Source organism: Gamsiella multidivaricata (assembly GCF_025024155.1).
Source record: "Gamsiella multidivaricata strain RSA 2152 chromosome Unknown BC939scaffold_34, whole genome shotgun sequence".
NCBI classification, from domain to species: Eukaryota; Fungi; Mortierellomycota; class Mortierellomycetes; order Mortierellales; family Mortierellaceae; genus Gamsiella; species Gamsiella multidivaricata.
Window position 1 is genome coordinate 329,465 of NW_026251742.1, and position 22,725 is coordinate 352,189.

General features: G+C 49.9%; 8 protein-coding genes across 8 annotated transcripts; 4 read left to right on the forward strand and 4 right to left on the reverse strand.

Annotated features, from left to right (window-relative positions):
- The first annotated feature begins 50 nt into the window (after positions 1-50).
- On the forward strand, positions 51-1,455 carry BC939DRAFT_411290 (Fcf2 pre-rRNA processing-domain-containing protein). The gene is made up of 2 exons (XM_051552937.1): positions 51-900; positions 1,047-1,455. The coding sequence occupies exons 1-2, from the start codon at positions 154-156 to the stop codon at positions 1,434-1,436; spliced, it is 1,137 nt and encodes a 378-aa protein (XP_051412048.1). The 5' UTR covers positions 51-153; the 3' UTR covers positions 1,437-1,455.
- A 328-nt stretch (positions 1,456-1,783) lies between these two features.
- BC939DRAFT_452292 (uncharacterized protein) lies at positions 1,784-6,324 on the forward strand. The gene is made up of 5 exons (XM_051555787.1): positions 1,784-2,489; positions 2,624-2,806; positions 3,259-3,337; positions 3,630-3,778; positions 3,881-6,324. Exons 1-5 carry the CDS (start codon positions 2,244-2,246, stop codon positions 6,215-6,217), a joined length of 2,994 nt encoding a protein of 997 aa, XP_051412049.1. The 5' UTR covers positions 1,784-2,243; the 3' UTR covers positions 6,218-6,324.
- Positions 6,325-6,710: 386 nt separating this feature from the next.
- On the forward strand, positions 6,711-8,679 carry BC939DRAFT_452294 (major facilitator superfamily domain-containing protein). Its single transcript, XM_051555788.1, has 2 exons — positions 6,711-7,101; positions 7,229-8,679. Exons 1-2 carry the CDS (start codon positions 6,892-6,894, stop codon positions 8,597-8,599), a joined length of 1,581 nt encoding a protein of 526 aa, XP_051412050.1. The 5' UTR covers positions 6,711-6,891; the 3' UTR covers positions 8,600-8,679.
- Positions 8,680-8,837: 158 nt separating this feature from the next.
- Positions 8,838-9,642, reverse strand: BC939DRAFT_477387 (putative NADH dehydrogenase 22K chain precursor; the record flags this gene model as incomplete). The annotated part of the gene is made up of 3 exons (XM_051558670.1): positions 8,838-8,909; positions 9,003-9,135; positions 9,398-9,642. The coding sequence occupies 3 exons, from the start codon at positions 9,640-9,642 to the stop codon at positions 8,838-8,840; spliced, it is 450 nt and encodes a 149-aa protein (XP_051412051.1).
- A 774-nt stretch (positions 9,643-10,416) lies between these two features.
- On the forward strand, positions 10,417-11,932 carry BC939DRAFT_168382 (uncharacterized protein). Its single transcript, XM_051550344.1, has one exon. The coding sequence runs from the start codon at positions 10,628-10,630 to the stop codon at positions 11,846-11,848; it is 1,221 nt and encodes a 406-aa protein (XP_051412052.1). The 5' UTR covers positions 10,417-10,627; the 3' UTR covers positions 11,849-11,932.
- Positions 11,933-12,514: 582 nt separating this feature from the next.
- BC939DRAFT_503421 (RNA polymerase Rpc34) lies at positions 12,515-13,870 on the reverse strand (the record flags this gene model as incomplete). Its single annotated transcript, XM_051560402.1, has 5 exons — positions 12,515-12,892; positions 13,008-13,329; positions 13,442-13,512; positions 13,602-13,688; positions 13,808-13,870. 5 exons carry the CDS (start codon positions 13,868-13,870, stop codon positions 12,515-12,517), a joined length of 921 nt encoding a protein of 306 aa, XP_051412053.1.
- Positions 13,871-13,994: 124 nt separating this feature from the next.
- On the reverse strand, positions 13,995-15,607 carry BC939DRAFT_168358 (maintenance of mitochondrial structure and function-domain-containing protein). Its single transcript, XM_051550343.1, has 4 exons — positions 15,312-15,607; positions 15,068-15,160; positions 14,779-14,996; positions 13,995-14,664 (listed from the first exon to the last, which is right to left on the reverse strand). Exons 1-4 carry the CDS (start codon positions 15,493-15,495, stop codon positions 14,119-14,121), a joined length of 1,041 nt encoding a protein of 346 aa, XP_051412054.1. The 5' UTR covers positions 15,496-15,607; the 3' UTR covers positions 13,995-14,118.
- Positions 15,608-16,536: 929 nt separating this feature from the next.
- On the reverse strand, positions 16,537-22,556 carry BC939DRAFT_503423 (uncharacterized protein; the record flags this gene model as incomplete). Its single annotated transcript, XM_051560403.1, has 5 exons — positions 16,537-18,237; positions 18,333-19,375; positions 19,479-19,947; positions 20,044-21,599; positions 21,707-22,556. The coding sequence occupies 5 exons, from the start codon at positions 22,554-22,556 to the stop codon at positions 16,537-16,539; spliced, it is 5,619 nt and encodes a 1,872-aa protein (XP_051412055.1).
- Between the last annotated feature and the right edge of the window lie 169 nt (positions 22,557-22,725).

Consider the following 22,725-nt stretch of genomic DNA (forward strand, 5'->3'; position numbering starts at 1 on the left):
TTGTTTTTCTTTTTGTTTTTTATACTTTTTTTTTTTTGTTGTTGTTGTGCTGTAAAACAAGGGACTCCTCAACGCTTTCACCTGCAAAGACACCGCAATCGTACTCTCGACAACCTTGTAATCAGCAAGACACTCGCTTTCGACTCGCCCCCAATGGTTACTACGCGCAACAGAAGCAGAAAGGGCCTTACATCGCCCGAACCACTGGAGCTGTCCTTGCCAACCCGGGCACGCCGCACTCGACAAACCAAGACCAAGGCCGATTTCGCCTTAGAGGAAGAAGAATCGGAGACTGTCGAGAGCTCATCACCAACATCGACAATAGAATCCAGTAGTCCACCACGGGAACTAAACGAAGTGTTATTTGATGGAAAAAGTGCCGCAGGACTCCATGAACCGGAGGTGATATCGCACAGTAATAACGTCCATTTGAAACAGGAAGAGGACACGCACGATGAAACAGATCAGGAGGAGTACAGGAACGATGTTGAAGGAGAGCAAGAGAATGGGTATGAGGATGAGGAATCCGAAAAGGACCAGGGATTGGAGGAAGGTGAGGAGTCGGAGGAAGAAGACAGAATGGGTACAGAAGACTCAAATGATGAGGATCTGGATCAACTTCTTGTCAAGGCACAGGAATCATTCAAGAGAAAAGCCATGCTTGGGGGGGGAAAGGAAGAACCGCGATTCAGCTTCCCCAGGCTGGAGACCGGACTAGATACCAAAAATGTGTATATTAAACAGGATGGAACGAGGGCCAAGGTCGACATGAGCACAATTATTGTGGTGGAGAAGGGCGCAGCGGGGTCAAACCCCTCCGGTGGCCAAGCAACTCTGGAGACATGCGAGGTCAACATGAACGCGCACAACATTCACATTAGCAAGAAGCAGAGGAAGGAGGTAGGACCTGAAGCCATGACCATTCTCTTTTGGCCTTCTGTGTGGTCTATGTGACCAGTGCAATCAGTGCCCATTTCAAGTTGTTCATTTTAACCATACCTATGACTAATGCGACTCCATTTTACGACTGGTCTTTGTATTTTTAGGACAGAGAGAAGACAGCAGGAAAGAGCTGGTTCGATCTTCCTCAGCAGACGCTAACACCGGAGCTGAAGCGTGATCTCCAGATACTGAAGCTGCGTAATGTACTGGATCCCAAGCGGTTCTATAAGAGAGAAGAGAAGGGCAAGCCTAAGTTTCCGAAGTACTTCCAGGTGGGCACGATCATCGAAGGCAACACGGAGTTCTATTCGTCTCGTCTGACGAAGAAGGAGCGGGCGACGACGATCACGGGCGAGGTGATGAAGGACCTTGCCGGACGCGATTACTACAAGCGCAAGTTCAACGAGATCCAGGAGACGAAGCAGAGTGGTGGCAAACGGTTCTACAAGAAGGGCAATGGCAAGCAGAGCAAGGGCTGGCGAGCAGGCAAATAAAGATCTATTGTCTTATGTGGATGGCAGGTCTCCGTGTCCGTCTGCCGGATGTTACTTGTACACTAATATGAACATTGGCATAGAAGACTTGCCATGGTCAAAGACTTGCGATGCAAGCCCACGCAGGGTGGGCGTACCATTTGTAAGTGGGCTCAAATCAACTGTCGCAGGGAGGTTGTGCACTCAAGTGGACACAAGATGCAGAGAAGAGGGCCCTTGTTCCTCGTCTTCATCATCATCATCTTCATCTTCATCATCTTCATCTTCATCATCATCATCATCATCATCATCATCATCACCACTATCATCATCCTTATCCCTCCTCTGTTCTTGCTACGACCGACCACCACCTTCATTCGCTTAAAAAAGGTAGTAAATTTTTTTCCATGTTTCTCATTCATGAGCGAGAGATAGCCCCCTCCGCCCCTTGATCGTGTGTCTCTCTTTTCTTTTTTCATAAACAGAACAGAGCAGCCTCGCCATTGGGCCCCATGCCCAGTCAGCTTGGGCCCCAGGACTGCAGTACCCGTTGCCATTGCCATGATCATCCTCATGCCACAAGACGCTTTCCTGTTTTAAAAATTAGAGGTTGCTTCTTGTACCTCTTCCAATCCTTGTTTGCGTCGAGCGAGCCGCGGGGATCCCAGCCCTATCCTGTACTCATCATCCTCTTTTGAGGTCCCATCACTCTCCATCACTCTCCATCATCCCCGCCCTCAGTCTCTCATCCCTTCAACCAGTACCGCGCACTCACGTACTCTTGCTCTCGCTCTCACCCTAGCACTCACCTGCACTCAAACTCGTTCGATGGCACAGCCCAGGACCCATCGTTTCTCGAATCAGTATCCAGGGACACCCCGCTCCCAGTCCTCCCCCTCCCTGGCTTCTGCTTCGCCCCTCATCCGTCCACGCCGCATCAACATCAACCTGCCGAAACACGCTGCCACTGCAGCAGCCTTCCAACCTTCAGCAGCAGCAGTTAGGTCTTTGGATAGAATCCAGGAGGACCGTGTCCGATACTCGGAATCAGTTCTGAAGCATGCAGCCTCAGAGGTAAGCTAGTCCTCCCGCTTATAGCCCCGTCTTTTTTTCTTTTTCTTTCTCTCTCTCTCTCGTTAAGGCTCTGGATATCTTTCCTCACACCTGACTCTTACCACTGCCTTGTCTCCACCCTTTACTCGCGTTAGGCTCTGATGAAAATGCCCAATATCGCAACAAAATCACGTTCCGTGGATGATATCTTTGAACTTCAATCAACAGCAGTCTCCTGCAAGCTTCCCTCCACCGCTCCTACACCCCACTCGAACTTGAAGGTTTCGATGGACAGCGTCGGCTGCCTCAGTTCGTTGTCCCCAAGCTTCACTAGTCAGGTAATGGGCTGATTTACCATGCATGCAGTATGAGACTGCAGCTGATACGTGCTTTGACACATATTGCTGCAGGGCGGGGAATTCTCTGCATGGATTTTTTTTTCTTCGCTCCAACCACGCACTCAATTGTTCCATCAAAGAGGATGGAGCCGGGCACCTTTGTCCCTACTTGACTACCATGAGATTCCTTTGATATTGCCCCTCATACACATGCTTCCTACTCTTTATGTATTGGGTTTTCACCTCTCTACCCGTCACCACCACACAGCAAAAAACAAAATGGAAAAATGGCCCCTTAGTTTTGCTAGGACCATAAGAATGATGCCAATGGTTGTTGTATATAGCCATCCACAAAACGAGACAAAAAAGACGCCACAGGGCCCACGGTCCCCAATATACGAACGAATGACATAGTCTCACCCTCTTATCCTTCCTGATGGTATGCCTGGTAGCGTCCTGGCATGGATCGCAAGCAGTCAAGTCACCGTGCTGGCGCGCTTGGCCACACGAACAGTCGCACCATGGCCGCCGGTATGTATAATGGCTAGCAAGTAGTGCCATTTCCTTCAACCTCCATGTACATTATCCGCTTTGCTCTTTTTCTCTTTACTTTGAGAGTCGTACCGAGCTTCCTTTGCCTTTTCACACATACATCAGAACCACCTTCGCCCTTTTTTTTTGGCTCCCACTTCCTTACTTTTGTCTACTCGTCCTTCACCCGCTCCAGTAGTACAGCCGCTGTCTATGGGATCAACTCTGTCTATAGCGCTAACTTCTAATTTCTCTCAATTGGATTATGGGCTCTTCGCTTCTGTCAACGTAGATTCTGACAAGGACGAGGCGGACGCGAAACGAAGCAATATGAACCCCTTGGCTGCTACTTTCACCCCCACATTTCCCAAACCTACACTCTCGGACTGCGCGCCCTCGGACCATGGTGGCGAGACAAGATGCGGTACTACTGACTTTAGGGTAAGCAAGCTGGATAGTATTTTCTCAATTGTTACCCTACTTACTTTTCCGTCTCTAGACGTACATGTGTGCCTTTAAGCTGATCTTACAAATCTGCACTAGGACCCTCTGATTGCGGGACTCGGGATTTCCTCCCCTGGCATGGAATACTTCCCTCATCAACGATACCAGTATCAGAATCAACAGCACCAAGCGCTAAATACGGAAACATTCTCGTCTTTCAGCTCCAGTTCCACGCGTCAGGATAGCTCAACTATTGTAAAAGCGTTGCCTACGACCATTTCTTCAGCGACAGTGACAGCAATACCGACTTCAAGTACGACAACAACGGCAGTCGAATTTGATCCTGAGGAATTCAGGATAAGTCTGATGCGCCAGATCACAGACAAACTGGAGACCGGATTGGACCGCCATTTTAGCCAGCTTGTGTCCGCCACCACGTCCCTTCCACTGTCACCCACACATCTGGATCAGGTTGCCGGAAGTTCCGCATCTATGAGTACGGTCGGCAGCAGTGCACCGGCCAATTATCCAGCGGATGAGACTACCGTTCTATATCTAAAGAAGCTACTGCGCAACGCGAACGCAGAGTTAGAGCGACTCAAAGACAAAAACCAAGAGCTGCGCGAGACCAACCACAAACTGGAACTGCAGCACCTTGAGATAGCCCATCAAGTGACAAGATTGCAAGATTTTGAGCTGAACAACCAGTTTTTGCTCTCAAGACTCAAAGAACTCGAGGGCTCGTCAAATTCGTCCTTGGAATCCGCCTTGGAGACAGCATCCATGAATGGATACCGCCAGCGTGCAAGCTATATTTACCAGGGTAACAACTTCGCGCAACAGAACCAACAAATCCAGAATCTGATGGCGGAGATTACTGCTCTCACTCAGGAACGGGATGCATTCAAGATCCGATCCTGGGAGCTCGAGAAGAAGCCATTTTCTCAACAACATCAACAAGATATTCGGTCGGCACACTTTATTGATCTTGAAAATGAACGGAACCGACTCATCGAAGAACTGGGCCAAAAGACTGTGGCTATGGAGGATCTCTGGAACAAGAACGAGGCCTTGATGGTACGCGCTAAAGAGTACGAGAAGCGTGTCTGGGAGCTAGAGGGTCAGGTTGCCACATTGGAGGCAGAATGTGCTTCATTGCCAAGGATCCGATTAGAGTTAGTCGAGATGGAGGCGCGAGCAGATGCCGCCGACGCCCTCCTAGGTAAACTCCAAGATATGGAGGGACAGGTATCCCTCGTAAAGAGTTTACAGGAGCGGATTCATGAGCTGGAAACTACAAATGCGGAACTGGATCACTCCAACTGGGATCTTTCAGAAAAACTTAATATTGCCAATAATCAGCATACGCTCTTAACCAAGGAGTTTGAGTCGTTCCGATCAAAGGATAAGGACGACCGGCGCCTTGAGTTTTTGGCGAACAGGAACCGAGAGCTGGAGGCTCTTTTAGCGGAGCAGGCTAAGGGCTCGCCCGACTACAAGGAAGAGTACGAGCGTGTATCATTGGAACTCGAGAAACTCAAGATCCGAATGCCACAACTGGAGGGTCAGGCGAAGCAGGTTACGCTCTTGCGGTCTAAAACACAGCAGCTAGAGAAACAAATCAAGGCTATGGAGGGTCTTGAACCAAGACTTGGGGAAATGCAGCAGTTGCATGAACGCAATATGTTTTTGGAGAGCGAGCTCGGAGAGCTGGAGCAATTGAGGGCGCGCGAGATGGAGTTGGAGCATGAACTTGAGGAGTCTAAGGCAAGGCTGGCTCAGTTGGAGACGAATAAGACAAGAATGAACTCGTTCTCGGCCTTTAGGCAACTGCAGACTCGGGCGCGGTCCGGGAGTGTGGCCCAGCACAGTGTGCCGTTTATACCTCTGCAACCACAACAACCCCAGCAACCACAACAAGCACAAGGACTACAACAACGCGACAATGATGAGAGCGGCGGCAATGGGGGCGATTTGCGAGTCAGAACGACTGGAGGCATGCCCCACAGTCGGCCGTCCCAGTCGATCAGCTCGGTAGATGCGATGTTATCGCCCCGGTCTCCGAAACGCGAGTTCCTTCCGGCGACAATGATGTCTGTAAGCACGCCGACAACAGCGACGTGGCCCTCAGGTCGTTCGAGCATGAGCATGAGCAACGCATCTAATCGAATGAGTACGAGCTCGAGTACAAGTACGGCCCTGAGCAGTGGTAGCGGTAGTAGTGCCTCTATCCAGCAGCTGAGGGTGCTACAACAAACATGTTCGGTCCCTGTTAGCCCTGAGGAGTCGTCGGACGAGGTGGATGAGGCAGATGATAATGCGAAGGAGACACAGACAGCAAAGTTGACGGAGATGAGCGTGGAGCCTGAGTCGTTTCTGATCGACGCGGCCAAAGTTAGCATTGTAAGCGATGTGATGCTTGGTGTTGTTGCATAAGAGGCCATTGCGCGTAATTATCGGACGTGGAAGGTGTGTCGTCCGTCTAGATCTCGACGGGACTTTCTCGATGAAATAAAAGCAGATAAGGCCGAACAAAAACAGAGTACATCCATATACTTTTGCTCATCGGAGATAGGAGTGCTTGCAAGGCATGGTCATGCGCCTACGACAGAAAGAAAGGTGGAGCCCTGTGGAAAGGTAAGGGCAAGGGCAAGGGAAGGATATCCCTGATGTGTGCCAAGGTTGTTAGGGGCGACGACCGATTACTTTCACTAGGAAAGCACCGATTGGATACACACGCGCCCAGGGAGGGGATGAACGCACGAATCATTTTCATCCCTCGATCCCTGGTACTTTTACACCCATATTCCACGCCCATTGTTTTTTTTTTTTTTTTTTTTGCCTTGGACCAGAGTCATCGCATGCATATATCAGCATGCAGGCAAGCCGACAAGAAATGAAAAGAAGAACCACATAAAGCCTTTTTTCGCTGGCCTCGCCCATCCGTCCCAGATCCATCCAGTTGTGATACATGTAACGCTGCAACGTGCCCGATTTATTCTCCCTGGTCTTCCCTGCCCTATTTATTGTCCCTGGCTTTCCTTGCTCGTCTTCCTTTTCCTCTCCTCTCCTATCTTTCACCCCGCACCCAGTTAGTCGCCTAGACCGCCATGGACTCCCGGACACTGGCTTTTCTTCCCAATCACCTCATGTACTCTGCTCTGGTGACATCGCTCACTTCGCTCTCTATCGGATACGTTATTGGATCGCCCAATATCCTAGAGGCTGCCATCAGAGGCGAAGATGGCAGCTGCGGCGCTTTTCCCTTTACCATCCAAGGCGGGTTTCCTAACTGCTTAAAATTTTCTGACCTCATTTGGGTACTGTACTTACATATGCCCTGTAGTGTTTTCGCTGTCTGTCAGGCAAGGCTGTTGTAAGTGATAACAGCACCGAACTTACTCTTGTATATACATGATCCGTCACTGTATCTGATGTTCACATTAGGGGTTCGCAGTGGGCTCTTTCTGTCTCGGTGCTTGCGTAGGAGGCCTGGTCGCAGGCGGGATCCAGAACAAAGTCGGCCGCATCAGGACTATGCTAATCAGCAACTTTATCTTTATCCTTGGCTCCCTCATCCTCAGCCTGACCTATCATCAAGCCCAATTTGTACTAGGCCGCATCGTCCTTGGACTCGCTTGTGGGCTCGGCGGCGTGGTCGCCCCAACATTCCTGGGCGAGATTACGACTGTTCAGGCCAGAGGCACCCTAGGAACGTTTCATCAACTCTTTATCGTCGTCGGACTCGTCACTTCTAACATAGCGAGTCTTGCCTGGAGTCACCCGCCTGGATGGCGCGTGGTCTTTGCAGTGAATGTCGTCCCGCCCTTGCTCCAATGCCTGCTTCTACCCACTATGGTCGAAAGTCCCCGATACCTTGTTTCGCAGCGGCGCTTAAAGGAGGCTTATAGCTCACTGCAGAAGCTCAGGGGACCCGAGAATGAGATTGATGTACACAAAGAACTGGATGAGATGGTGCTCCTACTTCTTGGAGAGCAACACTTCGAGATCCTAAATCATGGTGCACATCAGTTGGCTGTGCCTGAACAATTGCAGACCATCACGCCTATTCAGCAGGGTGGCTCCTTAACGACGATGAAGAGCGATTCCACAGATGCGCATCCTAGCAACATCCTCAAATACGGCGGCAAAGGCGGCACAGACAATCAGGAGCCCTATGGGATCTTGGAGCTCTTTCGATCAGAGTGCCGTGGACTGGCAACGATTGGAGTTCTAGTTCATTTTCTTCAGCAGGCCTCAGGGATCAATGGTCTTGTCTATTACTCGACCTCCTTTCTATCTGACGTCTTTGGATCTGACAACTCGCGTTACATCACCTTCGGTGTCTCCTGCTGCAGCTTGATTTCCACCATACTTTCCGTCTATCTAATCAATCGCTTTAATCGCAGGACCCTACTGATGGCCTCTTTTGCTGGGATTAGCTTATCGGCCGCTCTCTTGATCACCGGCGCGTACTGCAATGTTGGCCACTTGGTTGCTGTGGCCGTGTTTCTGTACATTGTCTCCTTTGCTTTTGCTTTAGGCCCAATCCCTTGGCTTCTACTCTCGGAAATGCTGCCCACCTATGCAGTATCACCAGCCTCGAGCGTAGCTACTGGTGTAAACTGGGGCACCAATTTTATTATAGGACTAGTATTCCCATCCATGACCAAGACTCTAGGCAGTGGGACCTTCATCCTCTTTGGTGCGTTCAATATCTTTGGGATCATTTATATCTGGCACTGGGTGCCCGAGACCAGGGGTCGATCCATCGAACAGGTTATGGGCGAGAAAGGCGTCCCTCTACGATCTGCCTAGCAATTACACGGTTGTAAAATAGCGAACTGGTCCTTATTTCTACACCAGCTCATGCTGATAAAATAATTAAACGTATGCCGATCCATTTATATTTGTTAACGATTTTATTTTGGTGCATGGCAAAGCAGAGAGAGAGCGTGAGGAAGGAGGAAGGAGGAGTGAAGAGTAAGTTTTTTTTTTTTGGGGGGGGGAGTTTTTTTTCCTTTGGTAATAATGGCATCTGCTTGTTTCCTCTAGTCTAGTTATAAATGGTGTTCTCGCGAAGATGAATAGGAGTGTCAGCTGCTCCAGGGATAACCTTCTCGAGTTTCTGGCCATAATAAAAAATAAAACATGTTTAGTAACTTGGCATATACAATATCAACAGTTTTCAATCTCCTCTACTTGATGAAATGCAACCTACCAGTTTGGAAAACACGCACTCATTGAAGGTCCTCTCGGGCTTACGGCAGGCGTAGTATTCCTGGTTGTGCTTCTCCAAGCACTTATAGTGGGCTTCCCATTCCTTTTCGCAATTCTCCCTGAGCTTGACAATCCTATAGAGAAGAGAAAGCCCCCATGAAAGAATGCAAGAATACAATGCAAAATTAGATTCAGACGTGGTAAAAAAAAGGCTACAATCCTTTGTAGTCCTCCGCTTGGTGTCTTTTTGACCGTATATTCTCTCTATGTGTTTGTTGTGTTCATCCTCACGCCAACTGACAAAACAGGTCTGATGTCTTCCAACAAGGCAAGCAATCCTGCTGTGTCGATACCACGATTGATATCCTTTTTTCCGTATCCGTTCATTATACGTACAGGTCCATGGCGCAACGTGTAACCTTGCGTCCTTCCTTCAAACAGCGGGCGGGATCGTTGTTCTCATCTTTGCAGAGCATGAAATCCTCATTGTAATCCTTGCAGTAAGACCCGATAAAGAACGCAGCTGACTTAAGAGGCGCAGAGGTCGCGCCGACTTCAGGATGGGCGGTCTCGGGGGAAGCAGGGGTCGGATCGACAAACTTGCCCGTAGAGAGAAACGAGGCCTCGCGGTGAGTAGCCATTATAAGGTTCTATGTGGAAAGGAAGAGCCATATAAAGAGAGAAACGTGTAGTGAGTAAGGTCGGATGTATACCTGGGATAGGAAGTAAAATCCGGGTCGCCGAAGATCCTATCCATGCGAGGCGGCGCGTGAATTTAGGCACTCTGGGTGTAGATCTGGACGCCATCCTGCGTACTGGAGAAACACGTACAAAAGGACAAGAGTCGTCGATAGATTGGAAAGGGCCGTGCTGCTTGCTGCTGCCTGTTGCTACTGTGCGCGCGATCCTTGTGCCTTGGAGGATTGAATCGCAGGGAGGGCGGGTTGAAATGGATGAGGCAGATGTGATCCCCTCTCCCTGATCAGGTTCGGAGCAACACACCGATTTATGTGCTTGCGAATGCGATAAATTCGCGTTCTAAACGACAATAGACCGATAAGGACGATTAGCTGAAGGGAAATAAGGCATCATTTATTGAGCAGGACTCAAAGTTGATGCACCAAATCCTTGGAGGAGGCCACTGCAGCCTGCAGGTCCTCCAAGCTGCCTGTCTTGGACTTTTTATTCATCAGCTCGACAATCATGCGCCCATTGTTACAGAGCTCTTCCTCTGCTCCTTCCGCCGGTGCCTTTCTTCCTCCTCCCTCCTGGCCCTCTCGTATTCGAGTTGGGTGTAAACTTTTGGGTTAAGCACTGCTAGTTGGTCTCTGAGTGGGTCTTGCTCGAAGATGCCCGTGTCATTATTGTTGCGCATGTTATCATTGTTAATGTTGTCGTTGGGACCATCGTTGAAGTCGACTGTCCGGTCCTCGATGATATCGGCCGATACAGACGGGCGAAGAAAGCGACTGAGCCGAAGGTCATGAAACACACGCTCAGCAAGAAAAATGTGCTTGCACAGAAGGGGTTCACGCTTGATGAAGTCGAGGCGCGAACATGAGAGGAGTTGCCCAGATCTGACGATGACAACAAGGATATAATACGTGTCTGGAGTGTCGGGGTCAAATGACTGAATGGAGATCTACACAAGAAGGGGAAGTTAAAGTATACCCCACTGTAAGTAACATTTGGCTAAGGCAGGCGAACTTGGAACGGTGCTCGAACGCACAATGGTTGGTGAAGCCCGAAGATATCCGTGCGCATATTAACACCCTTCGCCGTGACGGTTTCGATTCCCGAAATTGCCAGGAAAAGGGCTATTTCTTGCGCGGCTCGATCAAGACGGATGGCTATAGCTTGCAGCTTCTCGCATACAAGGTCCGCGAGCTGAAATCAGTCAAGTTCAAGCGATACAAGGCCGATGTTTTGGCAGATCGTCTGCTCACCACCGCCGCCGGCATGAATGACTATCTGACCGAGGTGCGCAATGTCTTCAAGTCCGCGGCCGATGTCGAGCGCCTCCTTGGCTGCACCCCTGACGACACTGACAAGGTGTCATACTTGGGTCTCGACCTAGGCCAAGCGTTCGTTATCGGAGCGTACGGCCATATGCCAAAGGACAAGAGCCCCAAGATTGGCAAGCGACGCCGCCACCGGCGACAGAAGAAGCGCGGCAGCCGGGGTCGTCGCAAAAGAGGTAGCGGCAAGGGCAGGAAGAAGAGCGTATGTCGAACCCGAGGCGAGCGGCACATTAACTTAGCTGCCAAGCAGAAAGCTGTTGCGCAACCCACTCACAGCCACAGGACTTGGATGAATCGGCAGAAGGGCGCCGACTTGAAGATACACTCCAGCCCGTCGACCACCAACACCGAGTCAATAGCACCATCAACGGTCAACCAGCCCTCAACCAGCAGCACGGAGGCAGCAACAACCGAGTCTCTCTCTATCTGCACGATCGAGTCGTCACTCCCACCCCTCCGCGGTTCCGCCGCCGACTTCGTTGCTCACGTGCAGGGACGCAAAATGCACAAGGTCCATCTGGACAAGTTTTACAACGGCCGCCGATTCAGGTTCAAGAAGTTCAAGCGGATGTCGCAGCAGGCTAGGCAGCGCGAGTTCGAACGCCTGGCGGACTCGCTCCTGCGGATGATCGGCGACTCCATTGGCGAGAAGAAGAAGGAGGAGGACAAGGTTGTGATTGGGATCGGCATGGGGCGATTCACCTCCAGTTCGGGATTATCATCCTTGCATGGGACGTTCGAGGCTTACTTCATCCAGAAGGTAACTATTTGTCTGTTTATTGTGGGTTGTTTGCAGTGCTCCAATCTAGCTACTGTTGCTAACTGACATATCCCTCGCGCTCTCTGTTATTCCATCGCGTAGGCGCGGTCGCTCGGATATCTCGTTGTTGGCGTGCACGAGTATTACACCTCAAAGAAGTGCCCAAAGTGCGAGCAGTTTGTCGGCCAGACCGAGAGCATTCGCCGCCTCCACTGCTCCCATTGCAAAAAGTATATGCACCGCGACGTGATGGCAGGACACAATATCATCAACATTCTGCGCGGCCATGTCGAGCAGCAGCAGCGACCACTCTATCTGCATCCGGTCGACAAGGACGGCCACTACCCCTGGCTGGAGCTACTCAAGGACGCCACAGATTCGTTGCAGCAAGTAAGCAGCCAATGGTTGTCGTGCTAGTCGTGCAGGTCGTGCTGGTTGCAAGCGCCAGGCAGAGGGGGATGGCGATGCCAAGGAGACCGGTGGCAAGTGCACCAAAACAACCATGGCCAAGCAAAAGGCAGCGACCACCAAGAACAAGGCGGCAGCGGCCAAGCAATTGGCAGGTCGATAGCTAGACTAGCTTTTTTTTTTTCACTTCGAGGTGCTCGCAAGCACCCTTGTCTACCTTCGGGTGGATTTAGATAGCTGCGCAGGCCGATGATTTCACCTTTTCGGTGGCGTCATCGTAGTCCGTTGCGCGGATGTCGACTGATAAACTTTATTTTTATACAACTAAAAGTCCAGCCATTTGGAGTAGTAGCTGCAGCCTGCTGCATTGACGGGCCCATTCTCGGTGCAGAACTCGGCAACAGGACAGACGCCGCAGGGACAGTCCTGCCACGCCGACTCAGCCTTCTTGTCCCTGACAGCCTTGTACACCCAGTCGGACTCCGTGTCCATATCCTCGTCATCCCAGTCATCGTCCACTTGTGCGATAAACCGTTCGACCTTGCCGTCGTACACCAGCACATCCAGCAGCATCGTGATGTCTGCTACGCTCAGGTCAACCTGGCTGATCCTCTTTTCCATGATATACTTACGCACTGCTGCAGCTGAAGGATAGGCATTATGAGACGACGTGAAAATGCAGCTGGCATCCCTAGGGAATGACTACAAAAAAAACAGGGAGTCCGCAGTTGTCGGTATCTGTTAGCAGCAATTTCTCTTACATCAGGTACCTGGAAGTATAACATATGCACGGCACGCTCGCCAGCTGAGTTCCCACCTTCATGAGTATATACTTGTAACATTGGTTCGTCAGTTGCTCCACGAAGTCGACATCCAGCTCTTGATCAGTGAACCAAGGTCCTCCTGTAACCTCGACTGAAGGCGTCAGCTCCATTAGCATGTACAGCTTCCTTGTCGGGTGTTTGACTGACTTGATGGCCTTAACCAGTGCCTTTTGTTCAAGGGCTCTCAGACATCTCTTAATAACGGCCTCATGAAGATTCGTTTTTGATTTCAAGTGCTTCGTCCAGATACCCTCGTTTCCGGATGATCGAATCGTGTTGTACACCACTTGCTCTTCTCCATGCAACGCTCCAGCTCTATACATGAAAAATGTTGCAGCGTTAGATCAATGACCGATCCTCTCAAAAGTATATTTTATAGCACATAAACAATTCAGCGACTCGCTTCATCATCGCCTTCTAAGCATACTTTCCCACGTCCTCCTTCTTTAGTGCCTTGTAGATCAGTTCGCCTCTGACTTGAAAAACCTCAATGTAGCCCTGCAATTCAATATCAATATACATAATATTAGCATAATAAACCGAGAACCAATTGAAAATCTTTAGAATGTGCGGAGCAAAGTGCCTACTTTTGTCAGCAAAGCATTCATAGCCAGGGCTGTGTCCTTTGGATCACATTGTGCATGAAGCGTCAAAAAGTCGGTTGTGGTCAACCCCTGTTATAAGTCAACAGATAACATACAATGAAAACTTTCTTTAGCATACAGAAAAGCGCGGGAATGCAACAGAATGCAGCATCGAATGCCATGGAGCATTTTGGCGGCAGGCGACCTACGTTGGCACCGGCTTTGGAGCACTCTTCATAAAAGAGATCTTCCAGTGATTTAGCTTCTGCCATTGTGCCCTATGCGATGTAATGGCTGAGAGAAAGAAGATGGGGATGCAGAGAGGACAAAGGCTTCTACCGTGAAAGGTGGTTGTAAGCGTGAGCTGTGAAGGCAAATAAGCTGCGTGTACTGTAGACCAGGCCAGGAAGTCCTTTTGTGCCTCAAAAAAAGGGGGATGAGGGCAATAGTGGCTTTGCTTCTGTGCGTTTATTTTTCTTCAGCAATCCCTGAACCCCGCTGACGGTCGTGCATCGGCGTTCTACTTTGGAGTCTCCTTGCTGCTTTTAGGGTCCTTCGAATCCTTCAAGTCCTTCGCATCTTTGTGAGAGGCATCTCCTTCGACTGTTTCCTGCTTTACATCTCTATCGATACCATCCAGCTCTTCCTCCGCCCTCTTGTTCTCGATTTTGTTGTTGATCAGGTTATGCAGCGCGATCACCGACCTGATCAGTGAGGACAAGTAGATCACCAACAGCTGGTCGTTGGTCTTGACAGAGAAACTCTTGATCGTGTCTGGATCTTCGAGATTTGGTAGACGGTTAAAGATATCCTGTAGATTGTAAATGATCTGGTGGTTGATCGGTAACGAGCCTGCAACGACCTTGCCCAAGTACTCCTGAATCTCCTCCAGTCTTTGTTGCAAACCCTTCAACGAGCGCAACTGGTCGCCCACGCGGGTGGAAAGCGTGCCTACAACGTTATCCTTGATATCCCGAAGAAGGTGCTCCACGCCAATCTCTTCTGCCTCCTCAGCCTCGATTTCTGAAGGAACGTGAACAAATGTCTTTGTTGTTGCGGTTCCATCCTAGCGTTGACATCAAATAATCATCACTTAGACCACAGACACTCGAAGAAAAAAAAACTGTCGAGCAGGAGGAAACAAAATGTCGCTTCTTTTTTTTTCGTAATGGCTCCTTACATCGCGAATCTCTTCGACGGCAAAGTAGGCGTCTGTTGGAATCTCCAAATCCGTAGGTTTAACATCAATGATAACCAATGCCGGGTTCGGTGTATACTTCTTGAATAGCTCGTTGATCTCAAGATCCGAGGCACGCAACTTGGGGCCGCTGTGGTACCAGCCAACCATGCGCTCTTTCGCTATGAGCCGCCAATTTGCAAATGAACAAGAGTTCATGGCTGTCAAAACGTGTATCTATTCCATGCTGATATCATTCTTATAAAACGACTCTCGATAGATAAATCATTACCGTTGACCTTGCGGAACATGTCGTTCATGGCTTCGACGTAATTGTGGTCCAAGAACCAGACTGATGGGTCTTTCTCATCCTCCTCGAACGGCACTAGGAGTAGAGACAAAGAAATAAAACTATAAGTAACATTGGTCAAACAAGTCCTGCATAGTTATAAACGGCTATTATGGCGATGTGTATTTCTCAAACTCAAGGAAGTCCCCTAATTGTTCTGCAGTAGAGGGCGAATGGCAGGTCTTACCTGCGAAACTGTTGGCGACATTGACCTTGTTTCCATGAGCTTGACCCAGAAGCACACCTAAGGCGCGCTTTTTTGTGTTCTTGGCAACACGGTTATAGTGATCGACAACGGAGAGTAATACCAAAGGGTGGACAGTAACCAATGAGCTTTGAACGACGGTGACTGGTATGTTAGTAGGTGACATGGCGGACGTCGTTTGTATTCTTTTATTGGCCTTGGTGTGCTGCCGAGAGATGGTTTCTGTTGCCGATGAATTGGAGGGAGAGTCTTAGCGCGTTGTTGTTAGTGAAGGGAGCGAGCATACGCGTTCTTCAGCGTTGGTTTCTCGCCTGCATGACGCATTCGCAAAATGGCTTTCATATTTACGTCACCGTAAATTATTTACGGCTGACAGTCCAAGCCTCGGCTTGGACAATGCAGCCTAGTGTCAGTAAAAAAAAACGTTTTTTTTCAACGCCGGGCTGTTTAAAGGTTAACGCGACATAGATTAGCGTCGACCTACTACTAGCGCTTAGAAGGCTCGTGTATTTCTGCGGTCGGAACAACGATTATTATTCTATGAGGACCATCGTCGAGTCCATCTATGTCCACCTCGAACTTCTCGGACGCTCTATCGTACACGTCTACGGTATGTTGCGCGTTACTTCAGTAGAGGGCTCACGCTGCAGTACTCCCTTATGAGCCGACATGGAGAGGGCCTTCTCTAGCTCGGCTGGGTCAAAATCATTCGCAGCATCCTCGGACACACCCCACAGCTAAACTTCCTCCTGCAATTGTTGCCGTTGGTCTTCTTTCTCAGTGCTCTTCTTTTAGTACGAGCTCTGGCTACAAAGGAGAAACCCGGACCTGACTAAAGGACTTTGCTCACTTGTAGTGACAATTTATTCCACTCATTGATTTAATGCAGCAGTTCTAATTGATGGCATAGGAATGGTGGTTTAAAAGCGCTTAAAAGTGCGCTGCAAAGAAACCCGTTGTAACTGACCTAAGGTAACCGGGTCTGCTGAGTAAGAAAAACGTGGCAGAAGAGATGGTTTGCTTAGAGAAATGTATGTTTCCGGAATGAAAAGTGTGAATTGAACAGATTTCAAAGCGATGTAGATCGAGCTTTTTGTTATTGTAATTGGGTGTTAAGGCGTAACGTCTCCGTACATGTGAGAATGTAATGGGCATATCATTGTTATTGGAAGTCGCATTTAAACGGATAGCATTGGCTCCCCTACGTTTACCAGTAGTCCTCCGAGCTCATACTGGTGATGCTCATAGCATCACTGGCCATATCAGGGTCGTCATCCATTGAGTGTGGGCCTCTCTCGGCGCCCTGCACAACCACCCCTTTCTCTTCCACACTCTGTTCGGTCTGCGCTTGCTTGTAAGGCGTGCTTTGCTTGGAAAACTGCCTAAAGTTCAGCGGTGCGAGTTCTTCGCGTCGGCTTCCGTCCGTCATTGATTGATCGCCCAAAGTTGACTTTGAAGTCCAGGATTCTCGGCAGCTCGACCCCTTTCTCTGTGACTGGAGGCGCCGTTGGTACTCTGATGAAGGGACAAATTGGTTCTGTAATAAATTCTCCTGCTCCGCTTTCATGTTGTCGATGTCGCTCTTTGTTCGAACGATGTTTGGGCTGAAGGCCTGTTCGAGTTTGCTGCGTGAACCCGCACTCCCTGATACCATGAGGGTCTCTATGGAACTCATCGAACTCTTTCTGCGCTTTTGTACCGGCTTCTCGCACTCGTCAAGGTCGTCCTCCGCATCCGACTCACTGATCATATCTTCTGGTCGGCCACCAATCAACAGCGAGGTAAACTGACTGGCCTTCTGTTGCCACGTCTGAGGAATAATATACCCTGGGGAATAGTGTTCCAATCGAGGATGCGATGGCTGTCTTCGTAAACGACTAGGCGTGATGCTCTCAAACCAACCCTTCTTGCTGGTCCTGCTTACCCTCCGTCCAGGTACCCCGTTCGACGTCCTTGTGCCTAGGCCTTGACCGTTTGTCTCAAGGTCCACATCCTTGTACTGCTCTAGAGGTGGCATCCGCTTGTAAGTACCATCGACCTGGATCCGGGCCTTTGTAACAAGGAATAGTTGCTCAAGTCGCTGTCGTTCGATCGTTGATAATTCGAGCTGCTTTTGCCTCTGCTCTCCCGTCATTTTCCCGAACACGAGCTCATTGAGGAAGGTGTACATCCTGTTGAGGACTCCAGTATGCATGAAGCCTGCTCGCCCATCCTTCAACCAACACCCGTGCTTTTCTAGAAATTTCTCCAGGTCAGGTCTGGACATGGGTCGATAGCAGATAGATCCTGGAAAAGCCGGCGAGAACACCTTGGGGACTAGCTGAGGAATCTCCTCGTGGTTTTTTCGGAAGAGATCATCCCAAAAGAGATACCACCATTGGTGACATCGAGTCCGATTCACTGCCGCCATGCGCTCGTACAGGCAATTGATAGCCAAACAAACCTCTGGAGAGGGATGGCAAACCTTTACATTCTCCTCTGTTGCCAGCAGAAGAGGCTCAAGCTCCTTCCGCTTGAGGGTAGGGTTGTCATAGACGTTGATGAAGAAGTCATACGAAAGTGTCGCGTCTTTTCTGTGGGCCTCCTCTCGATAATGAGCCTGATAGGCCTGCATGACCTTCTTGACCTTTTTGACGCCTCGAGACACGAGGGCGTGGTTATCACGGAGCAAACGCGCCAAAGCTGGAGTGAGTTGGAAGTCGCGGGTGATACCGATAACATCGTGTCCAATCGTGGTTTCGTGAAGTAGCTGGGACGATCCCTCCGGGTCCTGTGCCTCGCCATCCGAGTAGGTGATTGTGACAGAAAAGCCGGGATTCATATTATGTCCTTGCCAACTCGACATTTTCTTGCGGTGGATTGTGAATAGTCCTCGTTTATAACTCACTGGCGCGTTGACAAGCGACATCTGAAGGACACCGTGATAAAAATGGAAGTTTAGAAAATGTTACCCTAGTCTCTGCCAATAGCCGACCTTGAACCCCTCCCCCCTTTAAGACTTACCTCCATTGTGCCATTGGATTCTCTACCCCTCTGAATACCTCTGCTCTCCACAAACGGCCGTACGACAAATTTTCCGTCCAAGGCCCGAAGCTGGTATCTGAGCTCCCGACGCCTTTGAATCTCGGGGTCTTGATTCTGTTGAATGTAACGATCCAAATCATACTCCTTGACGAGTGTAACCACAACGGAGGACTCGTCGTAGACAAAGACCACTGAGAAAGGAAACGGGACCACATACGCCTTTCCGAAGTAAGTCTTGATATTCGAGGCCATGAACTCCGGTGCATAGTACATGTCGGGACCCACGAACTTTCTCAAAATCAATGCCCGCTTGCGCACTATGGTTGGCGTGAGGAACTGGCATGCCTGAGAATACGACCGAAGACCAATCTGCCGCACAATCCGCAGATTCTCAACATGACGCTCTGCCACAGTGCCCGTGAAATTAAGGAGGTATGGAGGACGATGTGGTGACTGGCTGTATGCGACGACCTTGCCTGGGGGCATCTTGAACGAATCCTCCACCAGCAGCGTTGTGGTCCAAGTCTCCTGCCAAATGCGTCGCTTGATATGCTTGAAGTAATTAAGCCGCGGATTGAAGATTTCGAGAGAAAAGTCGAGGCGCTGCTGGATCTGCTTGAGCATTACTTGGAACTTTTGAGTCTGCCGGATGACGAACCATATCACAATGATGCACATCAAGACGTATGTCGACACCAGCATAATACCGAGGGCATTGACCGAAAGAGGCCCAACCTTCAGGACAATAAACAGTCCAATAACGCTTGTGGCAACTGTACACGCCCTGGACCAGTACTCACTCAGGTTCTGGGATGCATACAGAAAAGGCTGCGTTCGGTAATGTCTGTAGATCAAGCTGACAGTGAACACAATCTGAAGTCCTGCTCGCGTCGCCTCGATCGTCCTACGCTCGTAGCCTCGAAAGAGGCAGTTATCTTTGGAGAAGAGTACAACAATGATTACGGCGAGAAGCTTGTAGAACATGATTACGACTTTGTATGTTCCATGTTCTCTTCGATAACCTTTAGATGAAATGAACGGATAGAATTGTCAGCGATCATACCAGAGACCTCTGTGCCCTCCTTTGATTAGCGGACAATGCTCCACAAAAAAGGGAGGACGTACCATTGTATAGGAAATTGTAAGGGCAGTTATCCGAGTTCGTCAGACGCTTGTACTCTTCATCCGGATCCAGTCGCCGCTCGCCTTGCTCCGTGTACTTGTCAATCCGGGGCAGGTTTAGGACTACCAGCCGACGGATAGCCAGAGGGAAGTAAAATGTGTTCGCACAGAGTGTGAAGATAGCCAGTGGAATAATGGCGTAGGCAAAGTTGAGGTCCTGGATCTTCATCGACGTCACGTAGCAAAAATCGGACGGATCCCGGTAGATACCGCTGGGACCGAGGGGCTCGAGCGCAGGGAAATCCGTATTAGTGTATGGGTTGGCAATTGGCCACATAGTATCGGACCAGACCAATGCGTCGAATGACAACTTGGCCAGCGGGAGATATAGTGTCGTGAGTACAAACACAATCGAGATGGTCTCGATGCGCTGCTTCTTGGATCGCAGGCTCCAAGATGACACTTCCAGGCCCTAGGTGTCAGCCAGAGCGGTTCAAAGCAAAGTTAGGGACTAAATTTGAGGCAAGAAATGGGAAAGGAGGGTGCCCTGCAAAAGTCTTAGTCTCACCTCTATGTCGTCATTCGGATCCGTCCTAGTCATGATCTTGAACGTGTAGAGGGCAATAAAGCAGATCAGCCCGAAGAGGATCAAGAAAACCATTCCATAACCGACCGCACGAGGTAAGTCCAGGGACAGTAAGGCAGGTATAATATTGACGGTCGCGTATAGCCATCTCTGATTGACGAATGTGTTTCCGGACACAGAGAGATATAGTGCCACGAACTGCAGAAAGTCACGGATGATCTCCAGTCGCATCCAGGATATTCCAATGTTGGACGCCTCACCGCTCATAATTCCATCTACGGCAGAGGACAGCATCACGTTTTGAAGTTCCTGATCAAAAAATCCTGGGGGCTTTGTTACGTTGACCTTGAGCTCGTCCAGCGTTACCCCTATAGGCACCTTTCCTAAAGGCGGAAACATACCCTCTCTGGGATCAACCTCTGGTGCCTTTTTTGACTTGGATCTCGGCGTGGCAGCTGATGGCTTGTCGGAGTCGACGGTGAGTTTCGGTGTTAAAGGTGTTGTGGGGACGTCGGAGAACGAGGCTGGCTTCAATGACGACAAATATGCATCCAAGGCAGGGTAAGTGACCAAAGGGGCGGTGGGTTGAAACAGAGCGTCCGTACTATCTAAAATGGGGCGATTTGGTGAGCTTTCCGACTTCTTGGTTCCCAACGGAGTGCCTCCAGCATATTTTTGAGGCATTTGTAGCATCCTCTGGACCTCTGCCAACGCCGGATTCTTAGGGCTGGGCGCTGAATCTGACCCAAACTTCTCCGCTGCAAAGTTCTCGCCTTTCTTCGCGACAACCGAGTGACGATGCTCTGCCTTTCTCAGTAAGCTGGTCTCCTCCTTACTGTTCCTGTCATCAAAGTTGCCTGGCTGGTCATCCTGGGCGTCGCCATCGAGCGTGCTTGAAAAACTGGCGAGGCTTTGAAGAGATTCTCGTCTTGTCTGATCCAGTGATTCCCATTCATCCATATTCGAGTGCAAAAGCGCCTGCTGGCTCTCCCCCTCGCCATTCTTGTGGTCATTCTTCCTGCGAACCAGACTGAAATCCCTACTGCCGCTGCTGATATCTCCATGACGTCCCTGGAGACCATGATGAACAATCACTGTCCCTGAACCACTGGCACCAATCAGTTTCGGGATTGCCGGTTTGGTAGGCATTTCTTTGACAACTGCGTAAATGATTTTTGGTTCCCTGCACTTGCTGTCTTCCATAATTTCGGGAGCTATATCCTCCTTGCTATCAACGTTGTTTCCTGCTCGCTGTGGATTTTGAGGTACATGTGAGGAATCAAGAGCTGAGTTTGACATTGTTTTCAAGGCTTGACCTTGCGCCAGAATACCCTTGGCGTCGTCGCCAGTTTTCCTGCGATCCTCATGTTTGTGCTGCAATCGATCCTGGTCTACAGGCTTTTGCCTATCCAACCGTTGACCGTCATGGATCATCTGGAGCTCGTTTCCAGTAGACGATGACTTGCTGCTGGCCTCAGGGGATATTCGGCCAAGCTCAAGGGCTGCGAGCGATAAATTTGATTCAGAGTTGGCCTTGACTATCGTCGAAACATTAGCATATACAACAAAAGTAAGGGCTGATGAGTGGTGTAACACCTTGCATGGAAAATATAAATAACCGTAGACAGCTGCATTCATCACGTACCCAACGGCAGCAGGGCATCGATTGGCCGTTCAATTGGCTCCGAGCTAGGTGCCAGTGGGTGACTCCTGGCTAGATGGTGATGATGTATTGAAGTGTCGTCCTTGCTCTGAGCTGGCGGTACAACTGCCAGCTTTACGATACCTCCGTTGATCCTCGAGGGAGCTGCTGAAGATCTGGGCATAATCGATGGCAAGGGTCTAGTCTGCGATTGAAGAATCGCAGAGGATCTGGCGCTCGTGCTTGCAGGTAGAGAATGACCATGATCACCTGCTTTAGTCGCATTCGAAGACCGCGGCGACAAAGGAATGGCTATAGCGTGCGGGTCTGTAAAGATACGGCAAGGTCTTGTGTGATGAGTTGCTCTTGGTTCTGTGCTCTTGAAAGGTTGCACTGGTGGGGTGCTGAGTGGTTGTGCTTGGATGGTATCAAGAGCATGTCTTTGAGTGCCGAAAACGCGAGATTGCAAAGGGGCAACCGATCTCAGAGGAAATATTGGTGTAGACTCTTCTGGTGAAAGCGTAGAATTTGACGTTTTGGATGGCGAATGAGGCAAGGACGGAGGGTCTGTGGAGGGTGAAGTGGCGTGCTGGGGCTTGCCAAGATCAGATCTAGAGAAAGACGTGGTAGCGGACGAGGATAGAGACGATAATATTGCTGGAGAGGATCCGTCATTGGGCCGAAATGTATTAGATGCTGATGGTGGTCGTGCGGTGTTAAGACAAGACTGTAGCCCTCGTGACGGAGCTAGGACTGGTGCTCTCGTCTGCGCTGGAGCCGGCGCCTCTAGGTCGCTCCAAAATGAGATGAGGTTGTTGACACTGGGCGGTTTTTGGGGTGTTCTGTCTGCCATGATATTACTGTAGTGTATGAGACGAAATGTGTGCAATGTGGGTGCCAAAATGGTGGTGTGTATCTGGCTGGCGTAGAATGAGGACACGGAATAGTAAAGGGGAGTAACGGGAGAGTCCGAAAGGTGGCAAAAGCTAGACAAGATCGCGAGGAGAAGGAGGAAGAGGAGA

Coding starts and splice junctions, on each gene's coding strand:
- BC939DRAFT_452292 (XM_051555787.1), top strand. CDS start 2,244: ATGGCACAGCCCAGGACCCATCGTTTCTCGAATCAGTATCCAGGGACA. Junction 2,490..2,623: donor TGAAGCATGCAGCCTCAGAG/GTAAGCTAGTCC, acceptor TACTCGCGTTAG/GCTCTGATGAAAATGCCCAA. Junction 3,338..3,629: donor CAGTCGCACCATGGCCGCCG/GTATGTATAATG, acceptor CTGTCAACGTAG/ATTCTGACAAGGACGAGGCG.
- BC939DRAFT_168358 (XM_051550343.1), bottom strand. CDS start 15,495: ATGTCACCTACTAACATACCAGTCACCGTCGTTCAAAGCTCATTGGTT. Junction 14,997..15,067: donor CATGTTCCGCAAGGTCAACG/GTAATGATTTAT, acceptor ACGTTTTGACAG/CCATGAACTCTTGTTCATTT. Junction 14,665..14,778: donor CCGTCGAAGAGATTCGCGAT/GTAAGGAGCCAT, acceptor TGTCAACGCTAG/GATGGAACCGCAACAACAAA.
- BC939DRAFT_168382 (XM_051550344.1), top strand. CDS start 10,628: ATGACTGAATGGAGATCTACACAAGAAGGGGAAGTTAAAGTATACCCC.
- BC939DRAFT_452294 (XM_051555788.1), top strand. CDS start 6,892: ATGGACTCCCGGACACTGGCTTTTCTTCCCAATCACCTCATGTACTCT. Junction 7,102..7,228: donor AATTTTCTGACCTCATTTGG/GTACTGTACTTA, acceptor TGTTCACATTAG/GGGTTCGCAGTGGGCTCTTT.
- BC939DRAFT_411290 (XM_051552937.1), top strand. CDS start 154: ATGGTTACTACGCGCAACAGAAGCAGAAAGGGCCTTACATCGCCCGAA. Junction 901..1,046: donor GCAAGAAGCAGAGGAAGGAG/GTAGGACCTGAA, acceptor TTGTATTTTTAG/GACAGAGAGAAGACAGCAGG.